We start from the raw sequence: 18,065 nt of genomic DNA on the forward strand, positions 1-18,065 counted from the left end.
AGCTCGGTGCCCCGGGTCCCCTAACGACATATTGTTTATATAATTTTTATTTAATATATTAAATTATACTTATATAAGTATTATTATATAAAAACTAATAACAAATAATTAGATAATATATAATATATAATATATTTTGCATAAAGTATATAAATATATAAAAACATATATATAATGTATATAAATAAACAAGTTGGACAAGAAGAACCGTTTAGACACGTTTATAAAATATCCTACGATCTGTTAACTCATTTAATAGACACTTAGTTAAGCGTGTTATGTGTGTAATGAACGAGTTGGACCTGTAGAAACGTTCATACATGTTTTTTTAACGTGTCATTAACATGATGACATGTTTATGACCTTAACCAGTTTACCACGAATGTTAACCAGTTTACCACGAACCTTAACATGTTGAATCTTGTGTCGTGGAGTATTATGATGTTAAGATTCGTGTCAGATGCTCAGCTCCAATATTTACACTAAATCATAACAAGAAAACTAATTAGTAAATATATGTTAAATCACACGAACTCTATCCAATATATCCAGAGCTTGGGACAAAGTGGATGTATGGAGACTTGTTTCTGTTTTTGTTCATTCAATTTAAATAATATGAATATATATATAATTTCTATATTAAAATATTGCTAAATGCAAATAAATACAGATAAACATTTTTTACAGTTAAACCTATAAATTGTATTCTTGCTTGTGCCAGCTCTTTGTGTATGAAATGCCGCCTTTAAAAAGAATTTAATAAATAAATCTAAACTTATAAATTTGTGTGTGGTGTGGTGTCATGAGGGTGTTGGGACATCTTTATTACATCATCTAAACTCTCAAGTGCATGATCATGAGATCATTCCTCACTTAAAAATACGACATATTTATTTTTCATGACAAAAGATATTTCTAAACTATAGGATAATGCTAGGGAAAAAACCCTTCATTTTGAGAAAACCCTAGAAAACCCAACCTTCTGATTTTTTTTTAAAAAAAATAACACATGTAATATACATGTTTTAAAGAGTTTTGAGCCAAAAAAATCAAAAAAGCGCCGAGTGTTTTTTGAAAAAAAAAATATAAACAAGTTTCAGCAACTTTTTCACTAACATGTGTTAGACAAAAAGTTGCTGAAACTTGTTTATTTTTTTAAAAAAAAACCACTCAGCGCTTTTTTGATTTTTTTTGGCTCAAAACTCTTTAAAACATGTATATTACATGTGTTATTTTTTTCAAAAAAAAAGTCGGAAGGTTGAGTTTTCTAGGATTTTCTCAAATTTTTAGGGTTTTCTATCTAACCTTACCCCTAAACCATATATACATCATCATTTATCCTTACAAGTTATCATCATCTTTTATATTTTATGTTATAACACGATCATTTATTTGTTATGATATACTATTTAGTTTCTTACCTTATAAATATATAGAATAAACTACATTATAATAATTCATATATAAAAATAGAAAGTAAAATACAAGTTTATATACACAAACTTACAACCTTATGAATATTAAATAGGTATTGATATATGTTGTGTGATTAATGGTTAATCAAGGTGTGTAAAGCTGAAACTTCAAGCCTCTGAAGAAAAGGTGATCGGAAATGGAGCTTTAGATCGGTGTAAGTTGTCTTGTCTAAGTTTCAAGTCAGCAAGTCGTAATGTTGGGTTTCTAGAATTTTCTAGATAAAACCTTCTTGATTTATATATAGTTGCTTCGAATTGATTTATCATTAGGTTAAAGGCCTTAACTTGGAACAAATCTAAGTCGAAGCACGAGAGTTAGAAAACTACCGCGTGACATTGAGCTTTGGAGACAAAGGCTTTATACCCTAATTTGTGTGGCTGACTGGCTGGGATGTTACAATTTCAACTTTTTTCGAACGTCAAATTTCTCTTAACCGCCGTCGGCTGTGAGACTTGAACCCAAGATCTCTCCCTCTCAAGCCCAGTTTTTAAAAGGTTTGTCTTTGCCAACAGACACCCAAAATGTAAAACGAAATTTTTGTTTGATACATATAAAGTATTTATTTGCTATCTTTATAAAAAATGAATAGATTATTAACAAATGTATACTATCTATTTCTGATAATTTATTTAAATATATATATATATATATATATATATATATATATATATATATATATATAGAAAAATGAAAGCCAAATGGCTAAAAGTTTAGGTGGACATACATATGTCCAGGTTCATTTGTTATTTTCATTGCCTTTACCCTATATATAATTATCCTTATAATTGGAGATAGATATGTACATTGCAGAGAGAGAGAGAGAGAGGGGTTTATATAGAGAGAGAGTATGGAAGTGAGTTCAAGAACGAAAGAAGACCATATTAATATTAGCGTTAGAGTCCCGTCTGGTGATGGTCCTTATGTAAAAGCTAAACATATTCAGGTAACTTCTTTTTTTTGGTTGTGTGTTTATTTTCATAAATTGTATTAAAATAAATAAATGTACACTTTTTTAATTGTTATAATTATAATATCTTGGAATCTTAACTTTTTTACCTGTTCTCTTTATTTAATCTAACAACTACCAATGATGTCGATGACCCATTCTAAAGGCAAAAGCTTTTGCCTTTAGAAACACATAAAACTGGAGGTTTTGGGTTTCAGTCACACAAAAAACAGAATTAAAAGAAATTTGACTTTAAGAAAAAAGAAAAATTTAATCTACCAACTATACTTTAGGGTCAGACTATAAGGTAACAATAACGAATGAATATTGTTACTTATAGAAAGTGGCTCTAGCTAGACGGTCAATGGACCCAACGAACCATTGCATTTCATTCATTTTATTACCACACCCTTCTCACTCTCTATATATCATATAGAGAGAGATTAGGAGGGGGTTGTGAATATTAACACCCTATAAGAATCCAAACCCATATATTGTTATGACCTACAAGTTATATTTTCTAGACTGGCTTTATGAAACATCTTTTTTTTTTTTTCAAAAGCCGGTCTAAAAAACAAACACAAGCTCAGACTCTAAAATCACTCACATAAAACTCAAGATTATTTACACTACCCTTGGGTTCTACTTCTACCATTATAAGAGTTAATTAAAAGAAATGAAGTTGAATTCATGCAGCTTGTTGAAAAGGATCCAGAGGGTGCAATAGTGTGGTTTTGGAAGGCAATAAATGAAGGGGATAGAGTGGAGAGTGCCTTAAAAGACATGGCAGTTGCAATGAGGCAATTGGATAGAAGTGAAGAAGCCATTGAAGCAATCAAGTCATTTAGGAGCCTATGCCCCAAAACTTCACAACAATCCATTGATAATCTTCTCATGGACTTATACAAGGTACAACCTCACATGCAAATAATACCCACATAACCTCATAGTATAGTATGCATGCTAATGTTGCATTCATATACCAATAGTAGTATTAATACAAAAGCAAACCTATAACTATATTGTAGTTAACAGATTTTTATAATCAGCTAGTTTTGATTACAAATGGTTGAATGTTTGGTTATAAGGGAAGTTAGTTTAGGTTAATTCGGTTAACAATCTGTTATCACTTGTATTGTCAATAAATACAAGTGATATATTGTTTGTAACAAACTTTTCTCACTATAATATATTATTTTTTAAAAATACATAATATATAAATAATGGGTTAAAAAGCGTTCACTTCAGTTATTTATATACATAGAGTAAGGTTATTATACAAACAAGTCTTAACATATAAATTGGTTTAACATGAGAAGTGAAGAAGGATTTTTTTTTTTTTGAAATCTTTTTTTCCTATCTTATTAAGCACGTATTTTAGTCTCAAAATCTAAAAAGAATTGTGTATTTATACTAGTATAGTATTTTATGTAATTACTCTGCTAATGTAAAATCAGTAAAATCGCGATTTTTTTTAAAAATTTTGCAATTAAACATCATACTTAAGTAGATGAAAAAAAAACTTCACTTTACATGTAAAGGACGGGAGAAAACTTAGCTATTCGATTAGAAGAAAAAACATTAGCCAAATTACCAGTTTCTCAAAACGTTCTACTAAATCAGTTTGACTTGTACGCTTATGGCTCGATTATTCGGTATTTCATTTCTCACTGTAGAACACAATATTCACGTGTTGGATATTTATTGAACAGAAATGTGGGAAAGTGGATGCTCAAATAGCCTTATTAAGGCATAAGCTTAGACTGATATATAAAGGACAAGTGTTTAACGGTAAACCAACAAAGACCGCTAGATCTCACGGCAAGAAGATTCTTGTTTCGGTTAGGCAAGAAACTTCTAGAATTTTAGGCAACTTGGGTTGGGCCTACATGCAAAAATCCAACTTCATGACAGCAGAGGTGATCTACAAAAAAGCCCAAATGATTGACCCTGATGCAACTAAGGCCAACAATTTGGCCGTTTGCTTGATCAAACAGGCCCGATACACTGAAGCGTGTTTGGTCCTTCAACAAGTCCTCAACGGTGAGATTCCGGGCTCCAACGACATTAGGGCAAGAAACATGGCCCAAGAATTGTTGATGGAGATGGAAACTTTGTTGCCAACATCGGAGTTTTTGCCGGGCCTATCTGGGCTGGACCTAGATGATGACTTTGTTAATGGGCTTGAAACATTGATGAATGTATGGGCCCCCAGTAGATCCAAAAGACTGCCTATATTTGAAGAGATTGAAAACTTTAGAGACCAAATAACTTGTTAATTTTGGTTAGTAGCACTTGTAAGAAAATAAGTTTGGTTAGCAGTCCTTGTAAAAAATTGTAAAGTTGTTAGATTATGCTGTTAAATATCGTTTTTAAGGTATGTTTAATGTTTTGTTAATAGTAAAATAATTGAATGTTAATTATTATTTAAACAAAATTCATTAAATAAAAATCAAACAAATAACAGAAAAGGCCCATCAGGACAAGCAAGCCCAATACAAGCCCACATTTCTTCTCCCAGACCGGGCTTAACAAGGACCACTAACTAGCATACCTAGGCCTGCTGAAATCAGAATGGACTGGGCCCACACTCCTTGTCAGCTCTTCCCACAATCCCACCTACAAACACTTACCGAATCTACGGTGCAAATAAGTTGAGCCGCGTTTAAATGAGCTGAACTATGCTTGATCTAGTCTATAACCTTGAGCTCGGCTTGTGTAACTTAAAAAAGTTTGATGAGCTCAACTTGTTTAGAGCTCTGTTTCTAAAACTTGAACCCGGTCATAAGTAGTTATTTGAAGCTCGTGCTTAACTCGTTAATTAATTATTTAATTATTTATTATTCAACGATTGTATTTATATACATTTGAAGCTCGTGCTTAACTGGTTATAGTTGTACTAGGTTATAACTCCGTGTATTACACGGGTTGAATAAATAAATTTTATCTACTAAATAATAAAACAATATATCTTTAAAAACCTCATTTATTGCACGGGTTGAATAAATATAATTTTATATATTAAATAATAAAAAGTTATATCTATAAGAACCATATTGTACGGGTTGAATAATGTAATTTTATATATCAAATAATAAAAAAATTATATCTTTAAAACCACGTGTATTACATGGGTTGAATAAATGTAATATTGTTTACCAAATAATGAAAAAAAAGTTATATCTCAAAAACCCTCGTGTATTACACGGCTTGAATAAAGATGATTTTATATACCAAAGAATAAGAAAATTATATTTAAAAAACTAATGAGTATCCTGGGTACACGATAGATATGATGATTGTGGAGCTAATTATTGAAAAGAAAATACAATGGTTAAACATATTATTCAAGAAGCAAATAAGCAGATATTTGAGTGATAAAATATAAGTTATATTCAAAAAGCCCGTAATAAATATAATTTTATTAATAAAGTAATATTGAAATTATATACAATTTGTTTAAAAGTAATAAAATATATATGATAAGTTTTTTAATAATGAAAATAAAAATAAATAATATATTAATACAAAGTTTGATTTTAGTGATAAATAATTTAGTTATTTAAAAATATCTTAAACTAATAATTTAAATTTAAGGATAATATTTTATTAGAAAAATAGAAATATTCTATTCGACATTTTAAGTAGAATAAGATTTAATATTAATTTTTGTTTATTTGGTAATCGAAAAGAATAAGAGTATATTTGTATATTACAAGTAAAAAGTATGTGTTTGTCATATGATATAGAAAATCAAATAAATAATAGAGTTAATTACATAGTTAGTCCCTGTGGTTTGCACAAATTAACATACTTAGGTACTAATAGTTTAAAATCAGATTCTAGGGTATTAACTTTTCATTTTGTAACGTTTGGAGGTATTAACGTTATTTGTAGGTTTAAAATCAAATTCTATTAGTACCTAAATATGTTATTTTGTGCAAACCACAGGGACTAACTATGTTAATACCCTAGAAGTTAATATCTCCAAATGTTACAAAATGAAAAGTTAATACTCTAAAAGGTGATTTTAAACTATTAGTACCAAAGTATGTTATTTTGTGCAAACCACAGGGACTAACTATGTAATATTATAAATGATAAGTATAGATTAAATTTAAATTAAATACTAATTAACTATAGTTAAGTAGAAGAGATTAAACAAAATTATATTTAGTAGAAGAGTTATATATAATTATTTAGAAGAGATTAAATTAAATAATAATTATCCATAAGATATTAAACTAAATAATATTTCATAGGAGGGTTATTTATAATTAATAAGAATAGATTAAACTAAAATAATAGTTATCTGTTAGACATTACCTAATATGATGACAAGTGTCCCAAATTTGGTTTATTTTATTATATAGTATAGATTTATCATAACGTAAGACATATGATTTAGTTATATTTATCATTTATCGTATATGTAACAATTATTATGTTGTAAATATGTTAGTATATTAAATAAAATTAGTGCGTGTGTGTATATCTATATCTATATCTATATCTATATATCTATATACTATATATAAGCATTTCCCATGTCTAAAATTGTAATTTCCCTTGCAATTTGTAAGATGGCATATGAAAGGCCAAGTTAAAATGCCTATTTTTTAACCATTTTGTTCCATTTCTACCCCTACTCTCTTCATAACTCAACAACTCAATTTATATAGATAACAATTTTAATAAATATATTACACAACATAAATACACTAAAGAAAATAATTGTAACCGTTGACCATTAATTGAAATGATTAAGCATAAATTGGATTAAATGATTATTTAATAAACTATAAAACATTAAAAAATAATACGAACCGTTGAGCATTAATTGGATCACATGATTATTAACATTCTAAAACCGATAGAGTCCTTTCTTGGATTCTAATTGGAATCGTTGAGCATTAATTGGTTTAGACGATTAACATTCTTAACCCGATGAACATTTGTTGCTCTATATACTATATATAAGCATTTCCCATGTCTAAAATTGTAATTTCCCTTGCAATTTGTAAGATGGCATATGAAAGGCCAAGTTAAAATGACTATTTTTAACCATTTTGTTCCATTTCTACCCCTACTCTCTTCATAACTCAACAACTCAATTTATATAGATAACAGTTTTAATAAATATATTACACAACATAAATACACTAAAGAAAATAATTGTAACCGTTGACCATTAATTGGGATGATTAAGCATAAATTGGATTAAATGATTATTTAATAAACTATAAAACATTAAAAAATAATACGAACCGTTGAGCATTAATTGGATCACATGATTATTAACATTCTAAAACCGATACAGTCCTTTCTTGGATTCTAATTGGAATCGTTGAGCATTAATTGGTTTAGACGATTAACATTCTTAAACCGATGAACATTTGTTGCTCGGATACTATTTAACCGTTCAAGACAGTATGCAAATTTCACATGTACAACACTTATATATGATGCTGAAGCAATCCCACCACGTCACACCTTCGCCGTTGTCACCAACTAACTACCGCCACAAACCAGAACAGCCAACGCCGTGAATCACCATTCGACGCAACTTGGTTAGTAACCACTTACCACCACTGTTCCGCCACGAAACCAGGTAACTATTTTCGTTGACCACTTACAAAATTATTATCATCGTTATGAGTTTAAGGGGTAAAGTTCTTGTACAAATAATCTTAACATACTAAACATACAAATTGAAGGAAAACTCAAAAAGACAAGATGACATTTTTGTAATTATCAATAACTATCAAAGTTACTCTACAAATATACCTAAAAAAACCTAACCACTCCCCCCACCCCCAAAAAAAACCTAAACCCCCAACCCCCCCCCCCCCCACCCCCCAAAAACCTAAAAAAAACCCTACCCCCCACCCCCCAAAAACCTAAACCTAACCCCCCCCCCCCCCCCGCCCCAAAAAAAACCTAAACCTAACCCCCCCCCCCCACCCCCAAAAACCTAAAAAAAACCTAACCCCCCCCACCCAAGCTAAAATGCTAAAAACTAAACCACCCAAAAAACCTAAAAAAATCTAAAAAAATAAAAAAAAAAAACACACAAATTATTTTATTTTTTTAACATTTTTTATTAAAAAATCGCTACTTTTAGTAGCAGCCAAAAAAAAAAAAAATTTTTTTTTTGCTAACGAAATGTAGCGATTTTTTAATAAAAAATGTTAAAAAAAAAAAATTTGTGTTTTTTTAGGTATTTTTGGTTGTAACTTTGATAGTTGGTGGTAATTACAAAAATGTCACCTTGTCTTTTTGGGTTTTCCTTCAATTTGTATGTTTAGTATGTTAAGATTATTTGTATTTGATCTTTTGCCTGAGTTTAAGACGCCTTAATTAGGGCATTTGTGGGATTTGAGAATGGTTCCTCCTTCGTTGCCAAATCCAGAAACCCAACTGCCATGATTGATCTAAAGAACAGATGGCAGGTGGTGGACAAGGGGGCGTAGGCAGTTGTGAGATCTGACCATAAGTTTTCAAAACTCCCAATTAGTTAGTGGTGGCGGTCACGGTTGTTGGAACCACATTTTTTAATTGCGCTTAAATATGCAGGTTTAGGTGATTGTGTTCTATTACAAAATGTAGCAGGTTTAGGCTACAATATGATTACTGTGGAGGGACTTTTCCAACTTCAAAAGGTTTAAAAAGTTGTCGGTTCTTGATTGTTTTAAAATTAATGTGGGACTGTATGTATATTTTGGAACTTTAGGGACTACTGACAAAATGGTTAAGTTTAGTGACAAAACTTTAACTTTCTTGAAGCTCAAATACTTCTTATTATTTATCACACAAAGGGATTGATTTGAAGTTTTGGTAATATCAGAAACTCATAATTTATCATATAACCACATATGCTTTTAGCCCTAACTTGAGGATTATATTGTTGTTAATGTGTAGAGGAGGGGCATTAGTGAAGTTTTAGAAAATGTTAGTGGCTTATTTGGGATTATTTTCAATTAATTGTTTGACTTTATCATATGAATGTCTCGAAATGGTTTATGTACCCAAGAGTATCATTTTACACATGCCTCATGATACCTTCTTTGGTTATTTTCAGGGTTTTTTTTCTAGATTAGCAAATGAGAATCAACGCCACCCAAGTCTATTTCAGTTTTGGAGTTTTAATTTAAAGATGACGACCATACAACAAGCTATTCTCGCATTGCTAAGTTGAACAGACATGGTGATTAATCTACAATTTCTTTCTATTTTTTTTTTAATTTATACATTGTGAGGGATTTCTTGATATTGAAGGTAGTATTTTCCTAATCAAATTTTGGATCTTACAAATTAACACTAATTTTTTGATACATTTAACATCTAAATTTTACCTCTTCAGGGTGTTTGTTTAAACTGCGGAACAGAGAATACTTTCTTCTTTTGAAGAATATTGTCAATTCTCAGTGGGGGTACTCCTAACAACGTCAAATGCGCAAAGTAAGTTAGGATACTTTTAACAACTCAAAATCGTAGAAAGGTCCTTTTTAATTCCCTCGGGAGAATGAGTTGATGGCGCTTCGTTCAAGTCGCGGATTTTGAGCAGCTATTAATCATCTGAAAGCGGTTCAAGATACTCCTGAGCTTCGTTCCGCCATTGAAGAGATTCAGGTATTTCTACATTGCTTTCTGCTTGATTGATTTCACAGTTTCGTAACATAAATGTATTTGTTTGTGTGATTGTAAGAGCATATGGTTGTATGATTGATGGTTCATTTCGTCGTTTACTAGGACATATTAACTTGAAGTTTTGACCTTGTGATCTTATTCGAATATGTGTGCAGCCTGAGAGAATCACATTTGGCCTAAAGGTTGATCAAAGTAAACCAATTTGTAATGCTTTCAAGGTTATGAAGGATTCACCAGACTGGGCAACACTAAGTGATGCTCGTAAACGAATAGTTGAATGTAAGCATCATCAATAGATGGGTTGCCAGCTACCGCTCTTGGATTGGCCGCACAAATAGCCACATCAAAGGTTCCCGAGCACAACTAATTAGTTGTTACCTTTCGTTCCTGATTAGCACAAAGCATTAATCTTTTACTTAGTTTACTCTTTCTACCGATTTAGGGTCATGAAAATGCCACTGCTGAAAATGGCCCATGGGTGATAACATTAAACGGGCCAAGTTTCATGTCTGTTATGCAACATGCTAAGAATCGGGCTTTGGGGGAGGAAATTTACCGTGCTTATGTAACACGTGCTTTAAGTGGAGATTTAGATGATACTCCGGTTATTGAACAAATTTTGAAGCTTAGGTTAGCAAAGGCTAAGCTTCTTGGATATAATAACTACGCAGAGGTTTAAACTTTAAATATTTGTTTTTAACAATTTAGTTGCTATCTAAATAAACTTCAGTTTTGTTTATTTATATTGTTACTTATTATGAAGCTTTAATCATTAGTTAAGCATGGCTACAAAGATGGCCACTGTTGACAAAGCAGAAGAGCTTCTCGAAAAGCTAAGGAATGCTTCTTGTATTTAAATATCTTGTTATTAAGGTTGTATTATATCCGGTGGCGGGTCTAAAAGAAAGATTCAGTGTATCCCAATTTTTTTTTTTTAAATTCGTATAAAGAATGAAACCTCGATAATAACTTTATCCTTTGTTTAGTTTGATTGTTTGCATAGGTGGATAATGAGAACCACACCGAATATATTATAATTTTTTATTGTTTTAAGGTTTGAATTATATACTCGTCTCATATTATCGACTCCGCAGCAACGCGCGGGTTTCCCACTAGTATATATATATGTATATACTAGTATTAAGCCCATGCGTTGCAGCGGTTGTCATAAAACTGTGTTAAGCAGTAGCAATACTATACCATTATCAGCAACCACCAACAACGGAAAAGCTCGTAAAATCAAAATAAATAAAAACGGGAAAAAATAACGCCGAGCGAAAAACAGACGTAAAATCTTTGAATCACGCACGCTCGTTGCTGAGAAATTAAACCAAAACGTAAAACATAGAAAATAAATAACTAAGTTCATCCAGGACCCGCGTGTTGGACGAACTTGTCACACGCAGAAAAATTGATGTGACGTGACGGGCAAGTTAAAAGGGAAAAAAATATACGAAAAAATGTTGATCCCAACACGCACGTTGCGGTGCATTAACTCACAAAATTTAGAACGAAACGAAAAACTTGGGAAAGATGAAAAGTATGATAGACCAAAATTGAAATAAAAAAGAGTTGGGATTAAATTGGAAAATATGAAAAACTTTGGGTTAAAAGTAAAAAAACAAAGGGTCTAAATTGAAGTTATTTATTAATTTTAGATAAAGATAAGGATAAAAATAAGTGATATTTATATTCGTTATTAATTAATATTAATATTAAAAGAAATTTATTAAACAAATATAAATAAAATTTATGAGGTTGAAGGAGAGAATGTCATGTGGCATTATTTGGAGTCTTTTATTATATTTAGATATGATAGTTTAGTCTCGTTGTGATTGGTGGGTGTAGTCAAGCTTGATATGTGAAGCTTCGTCTCGAGCTCTTTTAAGCTTGGCTCGATTTGAGCTTTTAACGAGCCGATCTCAAGTTGCTCCAGATGGCTAAATTCATTTACACCCTAACTAAGGAGTACTCATGACAAAAATGACTTTTTTATCAATTCTAAAAACAAATTTTAGTTATAGCAAGTCTAAGTTCGAGCTCATAAAAAACTCTACCTGCTTCCAAGCTATTCAAGCTTTATGTAATATATAAGTTATTAGAGCTCGAGTCGTTTTAGTTGAATTATAACGAACTGAGTCGAGCTTTCTTAAATGCATGACTTTTTTTTTATCTATTCGAGTTGTAATACACGACCCTTCACATCAACTAATATTATCTACTCGTCAAATAAAAGCCCACGATCTTTTTTGGTTGCTCAAGTGAAAACTTTACAAGACGTGACCCATCGTGGAATTACTCCTTCCCGATATAGGTGAACAAAAAAAAAACCGGGTGTAATACTTTACTCCAAAAAAAAACCTGAAACCGGGTCTCATCCTGGTACCATACCTGACCCTACCCAAGGAATATTTACCGGGTCCATACCCTATGGTTTAAAACCGGGTATTCTTGACCCTAAACGATCAAAACCCAAGAAAAAGTTGGAACCGAAACCAAATAAACCCGATCACTTTCTCTCAAAAACCCCGTTCCATACCAGATCCGGATTTCTCAAAATATTATTGCTATATCAAGTAAAATACTTATTTATAGGTAATTTTAAATATATTTTATCTCATAAAATCGGTTTATAATTCCTAAATGTTCATTACTAATTGTTTAATATTTCAATTATTAAACCTGTATATTTTTGAAACAATTCCTAGATTTTCTAGAAGAAACACATCAATACTTGCATCATGCAGGATTTGAACTCTTAACCTTTTGGTTGTGGAGCACACCACTTAACCATTAGAATGTCCGATCGAGGACTTTTAACCTAGTACATTATAAAAAACAAATAGAAAGCTCCATGATCTTGATTTAAAAGTAACATGTAACATTTGTAGTTATGCTCGAACTCATTTTCCCAGAATAAGAGAATAATAATGTTACCAACTAATTTTTTTAGTGTAAATTGGTTTTGATTGAGATATTAAACCTTTAGTTAATGAACTTTACATAAAAGTCGCTACCTTAACCAACAAAAGGCCTGGAACCATCGTCCAATTGTTTCGGTTTGTGAACTTCAAGTCAACAACGTCGCTAGCAGCCTCCAAAAAATGAAATCACCCAAACAATCAACCTTTCAAAAAGAATCGTTAGTGGTCATTATGAACCTAACGTTTCTCTTGTCCAAGGATGATATGAGATTTGCCTATGGTGTTGTTACACAAATGCTAACCTATTGAATCTAGCCCGAACTTAGGTTAAGGTAGGCCGGATACCTACTAACGACAAGCAACATGAAGCAAAAGCATACAAATATTCATCAGGTAACCTGCCATCAAATATATGCTAATATATTATAGGTGCACTCTATGTCTCTATACATATATGGGCTCAAAATATAAGCTTTTATATGGACCAAAATTAGAAAAAAAAATTAACACAAAGAAGCAAATGAACATAAGTCAGAAACCAAGATGCACATTCACTTGACACATTTAACACCATGACAAGCTGAAAAGAAGATGATGAGAATCAATGCAATGACGATTCCTAAAACTAACAGTTTTATCTTCAGATTCTTCAACCACATTTTTCTTCTCAGTTGTGTACCCTGTGTTCTAAAACCCTGTGCCTGCAACATTACGTCAAATAATAAGCGAAAAATTACACTCCTTCTTATTTATCAATTTTATTATTATTTTGAATCGGCTACTTACCTGAGAGTTGAGGGTCTCGGTTTTATCAACCAGAAGATCAATCTTCTCTCCACGGTCAAGAACCTACAGGGTTGGTTACCAAGATCATATAAGGATTATAAAACTAGAAGTGACAATTTTGATTCGTCTATCTTTTTTTTTTTATATCTATGGGCCAAACTAAATTAAAATTAAAATTAAAATAAAAACACAAACTTAGCTAAAAGGAAAACGGGTCGAAAGTCACCCAAAATGTACTTCTAATGCATACTCTAGACCAGTGTTGTAAGAATCGCTAGGCGCTAGTCGGCGGATGAGGTACCGGCCGACTAGCGATTAATCGGGATTAATCGGATTGGGATTTTTTTTACATAATCTTCAGTTTCATATATATACGCACACATTTTTATGTGTATTTTTTAGCAAGACAAGTTTTAACCTCTCATCGGCACATTTAAGTAGAAATATTAATTACCAAAATTTTCAAGGTTTGACCGGAATTTCACTGGAACAACCAATGTTTGGCCGATTACGACTGCCTAGGGTCGTCGTTGACCGTCTAGCGATTAATTGGCCGATTAAAGGAAACTTACCCGGTGAACCTCCAACTAGTTGGGATTTTTACAACCATGCTAGACAACATTTTATTCATTTTTTAACTATACAATAACTGACATATCAAAAACAATTGAAGGATGATAGTGATTATGGGGTTGTAACCACTATGCCTAACCTTCTCAATGTTCTCCATCATCACGCCTTTGACTTCTGTAACCTGGGCCTTGACTTTTGAAACCTTGCTCATCTCTTCTCGATGGTCCATACAATACTGCATCTGCTCCTTCAGCTTGGGACTGGTGTTAACAAATTTGGGCGATTGCGATTTATAATCGAAGCTATGAATGATGTAAATTAACGAAGGAAATCAAAATTATAAAGTGATATTACCCGAATTCTTTATTCAGACTATTGGCAACAGCTGTTGCAGCCTTCCCTCCGGCGTATTTTTTGGTAAAATCATCCTTGATTCGTTCAAGAAACGCCATCGGAACCTGGCGACCGACGGATTCTATGGCAACCACACAGTATGCTTCATGATTAAATAAGAAATTAATGGTCAGTTGACGTATAATGAAGAAAACAAAGTGAAGCAAATGTGCAGATCATACAAAGATCCACCTCTACTTCTGAATTTTGTCTAGTAACTCAACTGGACTGAAGCTTACATATATATATATATATAGATCATATTCATCAGATATGAGAAAATCACCAAAATGATTATCTTGACCATTGAGTTTGAAAAACTAGTATTGAATTTCTTTTACAAAAATATCATTCGACTTGTTTTTTTAATTAAGAAATTGTTTCAGCTAACCAAAAAGCTTTCACATGACACACCCTTCATGACATGGCGCATCAAATGTAATCTGTTGCGCCAGATTCTCTTGAAGACTGTGGATTTTACTTGAGACTACAACTTGGTGGTTGGTGGGGCCCAAGTGACACGTGTCAAGCATGGGTTGATTGAAAAGTTAAAAAGTCAAGACTACTTTGCGAAACTCATAAGTCAAGATGGCCATCATATAGACATACCGACTTGAGTTTACAAACTAAATTTCCCATCTTCTTCCTGTTTACCGATAACAGATGAATATCAAGCCCCGATCATTATACAAGATAAGTAATCAGAGACCGTAGCATCTCAGAATTCGCATAGATACAAAATGAGTTCAATCAAATCAACAACAAACATAAAAAACTAGCAACGATCATCATAAGCACAATCAGTCAATCACTATTCAAATTAATCATTACAAACCATTAGATACATTCTACTATGATTATGTTCATTCAGGGGCGCAGCTTTGTAGGGGCCGGGGGGCGACCGACCCCCCGAACTTTTCGCTCAGTAATGTCCGGTATGTAGTTTTCGTATAGAAATTTTTAGGTATATACGTTTTCGACCCCCCGGTTTTTATAACTTTATTAGGTATATACGTTTTCGACCCCCGGTCGGAAATCTCAAGCTTCGCCACTGTGTTCATTCAAACCTAAAAATCAACCACACCAACAGTAATCAGAGACCCTAGCATCTCAAAATTCGCATAAATACAAAACAAGTTCAATCAAGTCAGCAACAAAAACACAACAACAGATCATCATAAGCACAATCAGTCAACCAAATTAAGTCAAATCAAATCGAACTCACTAACTCCGTCTTCAACGAGATAATTCAACGTGTTCAACTTCAAATCACATAATTTACGAGCACAAAAACAACATCAAACTCCCTACGAGATAGTAAAACGTGTTCAAATCACATCTTAACACATAATTTAACAACTCGATATGAAATGAAAGGAAATCAAACTCACTAAATCCGTCTTCAACGAGATAGTTAAACGTGTGGCCATCACATGAGTACGTAAACTTATTATTCGTCGCCGGAAGCTTCTGGAGACACTGAGCAGCGATTTTAATGAAATTACCAGAAAAATCCGTGTACTCGGCGAGAATCACCGTTCCTCTGGCAACAAAACTGTAGATCATCGACTGTTGCGCCATGATAACCGTCAAGTTTCCGTCTCCGGCGACCGGAAAACCCTAGGACCGATAACAACTGCGTTTACAGTGAGAGAATACAAATTGAGGGCATGTTTGGGTAAGCTTTTTGAAACAACTTATTGACTTATTGGCTTTTTGAAAAGTCATAAGCTCTAAAATGATGTTTGGCAAAGAGGGTGTATGTGAGGGGGAAAAGCCAATAAGTCAATAAGTCACAAAATTCTAACTTTTCCAAGAAGCCAATAAGTCAATAAGTTATTTCAATAAGCTTACCCAAACATGCCCTGAATGGATGAATTGGTGGAGAAATAGAGAGAATTTGGATTTGCTTCAACTGGAAGTAAAGTTTTGTTAACAAAGTTCTCCATGGAAAATAACGGAAACGTCCAGCTGTGATCTGTTGTTTTGGATTCTTTCTTTGATAACATTTATGTAGTCACATTTTTTACAAGGCTTCTTTTAACACAATGTTAACCTCTTATTTGGTTATTAAAGGTCATCCATTTATACGGTTTGTTTCACAAACAGATGTCTGAATCGGTTGGACATTTTCTTACGAATGGTTAACCATTTATACAAAGTCTGAATGGTTCAGATCTTTTACTCTTACTGGTTCAGCACTTAATAGTTCAGAACTTTTACTGGTTCAACACTTAGGAGTTGTTTGACAACTTCTGAATGGTTTAGTGTTGAACTAGTAAGAGAGATGTCTGAATCATTAAGTGTTGAACTAGTAAGAGGTTTTAACCAGTAAAAGCCAGTATAATGATTAACCGTTCAGAGACAAATGTCTGACCAATTCAGATTAGAGGTTTTAACCATTCAGACTCAATATAGTGCTTAACTATTCAGACAATTACTCGCGAAACAAACAGTCTAAACCATTAAAAGCTAAACAAACAGCTCCTTACTCATTCTGAAATTGCCAAACAACACAAAATTTTGTTTGGTGCTCAACTTCTAAAACTCAAGCTCATATTTCGACTAGTTTAAAGGTCGGGCCTGGCCCATATATTATTTATTAACTATTATAATTTTATAACTAGTTACGTATATATTTGTAGTTTTATGTATAACTAGTATTTGACCCGCCATGCATTGCGGCGGTGTCAAAATTTAAAATAACTCGAATTTGTATCATCAAATATTTGACCCGACTTGTTTTCGTATAAAACTTACATCAAAACGTAGACGAACTAAAAATGGACATAAAATAAGTACGAAAACATTTACATTTCACCTGACTCATTACCGAAGAAAAATTACGTCAAAACGTAAACCAACTTGGATTTATATCGAAACGTACTTAAAAACATGTAAGAAAATAGTATTTTTTTAAGTTAAACATGGTATCGTACGTTGCGGCGGCATTGAAATATAAAGTAACTCGAACTTTTATCGCTTAGCGAAAACACATTATATTTGACACCACTCGTTTTTGAACAAAATTCATGACAAAAAGAAAACCATTTACGTCAAAACGTAAACCAACTTTGATTTATACCAAAACGTACTTAATAAAAAGCGCGTAACTAAATAGTGTTATTTAAGTTAAAGAATGGCACCGCGCGTTGCGGCGGTGTTAAAACGTAAAGTAATTCAAATCTATACCGCCTAGTGAAAACCTATTATATTGACTTAACTCGTTTTCGAAGAAAACTTATGACAAAACATAGACCAACTGAAAAAATTCAAAAAAAAAAAAAATAAGCACAAAAACTTATTATATTTGACGG

General features: G+C 32.3%; 2 protein-coding genes and 1 long non-coding RNA gene across 5 annotated transcripts; 2 read left to right on the forward strand and 1 right to left on the reverse strand.

Annotated features, from left to right (window-relative positions):
• Window positions 1–2,282: 2,282 nt before the first annotated feature.
• Window positions 2,283–4,792, forward strand: LOC110914747 (protein SULFUR DEFICIENCY-INDUCED 1). The gene is made up of 3 exons (XM_022159494.2): window positions 2,283–2,419; window positions 3,119–3,331; window positions 4,135–4,792. The coding sequence occupies exons 1-3, from the start codon at window positions 2,324–2,326 to the stop codon at window positions 4,699–4,701; spliced, it is 876 nt and encodes a 291-aa protein (XP_022015186.1). The 5' UTR covers window positions 2,283–2,323; the 3' UTR covers window positions 4,702–4,792.
• Window positions 4,793–9,811: 5,019 nt separating this feature from the next.
• On the forward strand, window positions 9,812–10,809 carry LOC110914746. The gene is made up of 3 exons (XR_002578553.2): window positions 9,812–10,054; window positions 10,228–10,421; window positions 10,515–10,809. It is a non-coding gene; the product is annotated as an uncharacterized LOC110914746 (long non-coding RNA).
• Window positions 10,810–13,395: 2,586 nt separating this feature from the next.
• LOC110910461 (vesicle-associated membrane protein 721) lies at window positions 13,396–16,752 on the reverse strand. Of its 3 annotated transcripts, none has more exons than XM_035984148.1 (6): window positions 16,618–16,752; window positions 16,140–16,414; window positions 14,710–14,851; window positions 14,495–14,615; window positions 13,783–13,845; window positions 13,396–13,697 (listed from the first exon to the last, which is right to left on the reverse strand). In XM_035984148.1, exons 2-6 carry the CDS (start codon window positions 16,327–16,329, stop codon window positions 13,548–13,550), a joined length of 666 nt encoding a protein of 221 aa, XP_035840041.1. In that variant the 5' UTR covers window positions 16,330–16,414; window positions 16,618–16,752; the 3' UTR covers window positions 13,396–13,547. The 3 variants fall into 3 exon arrangements, with proteins under 3 accessions (XP_035840041.1, XP_022010800.1, XP_022010802.1); XM_022155108.2 differs by having other exon boundaries at window positions 16,140–16,384; window positions 16,603–16,705; XM_022155110.2 differs by lacking the exon at window positions 16,618–16,752 and having other exon boundaries at window positions 16,140–16,476.
• Between the last annotated feature and the right edge of the window lie 1,313 nt (window positions 16,753–18,065).

Source organism: Helianthus annuus, chromosome 15 (genome assembly GCF_002127325.2).
Source record: "Helianthus annuus cultivar XRQ/B chromosome 15, HanXRQr2.0-SUNRISE, whole genome shotgun sequence".
Lineage (NCBI taxonomy): Eukaryota > Viridiplantae > Streptophyta > Magnoliopsida > Asterales > Asteraceae > Helianthus > Helianthus annuus.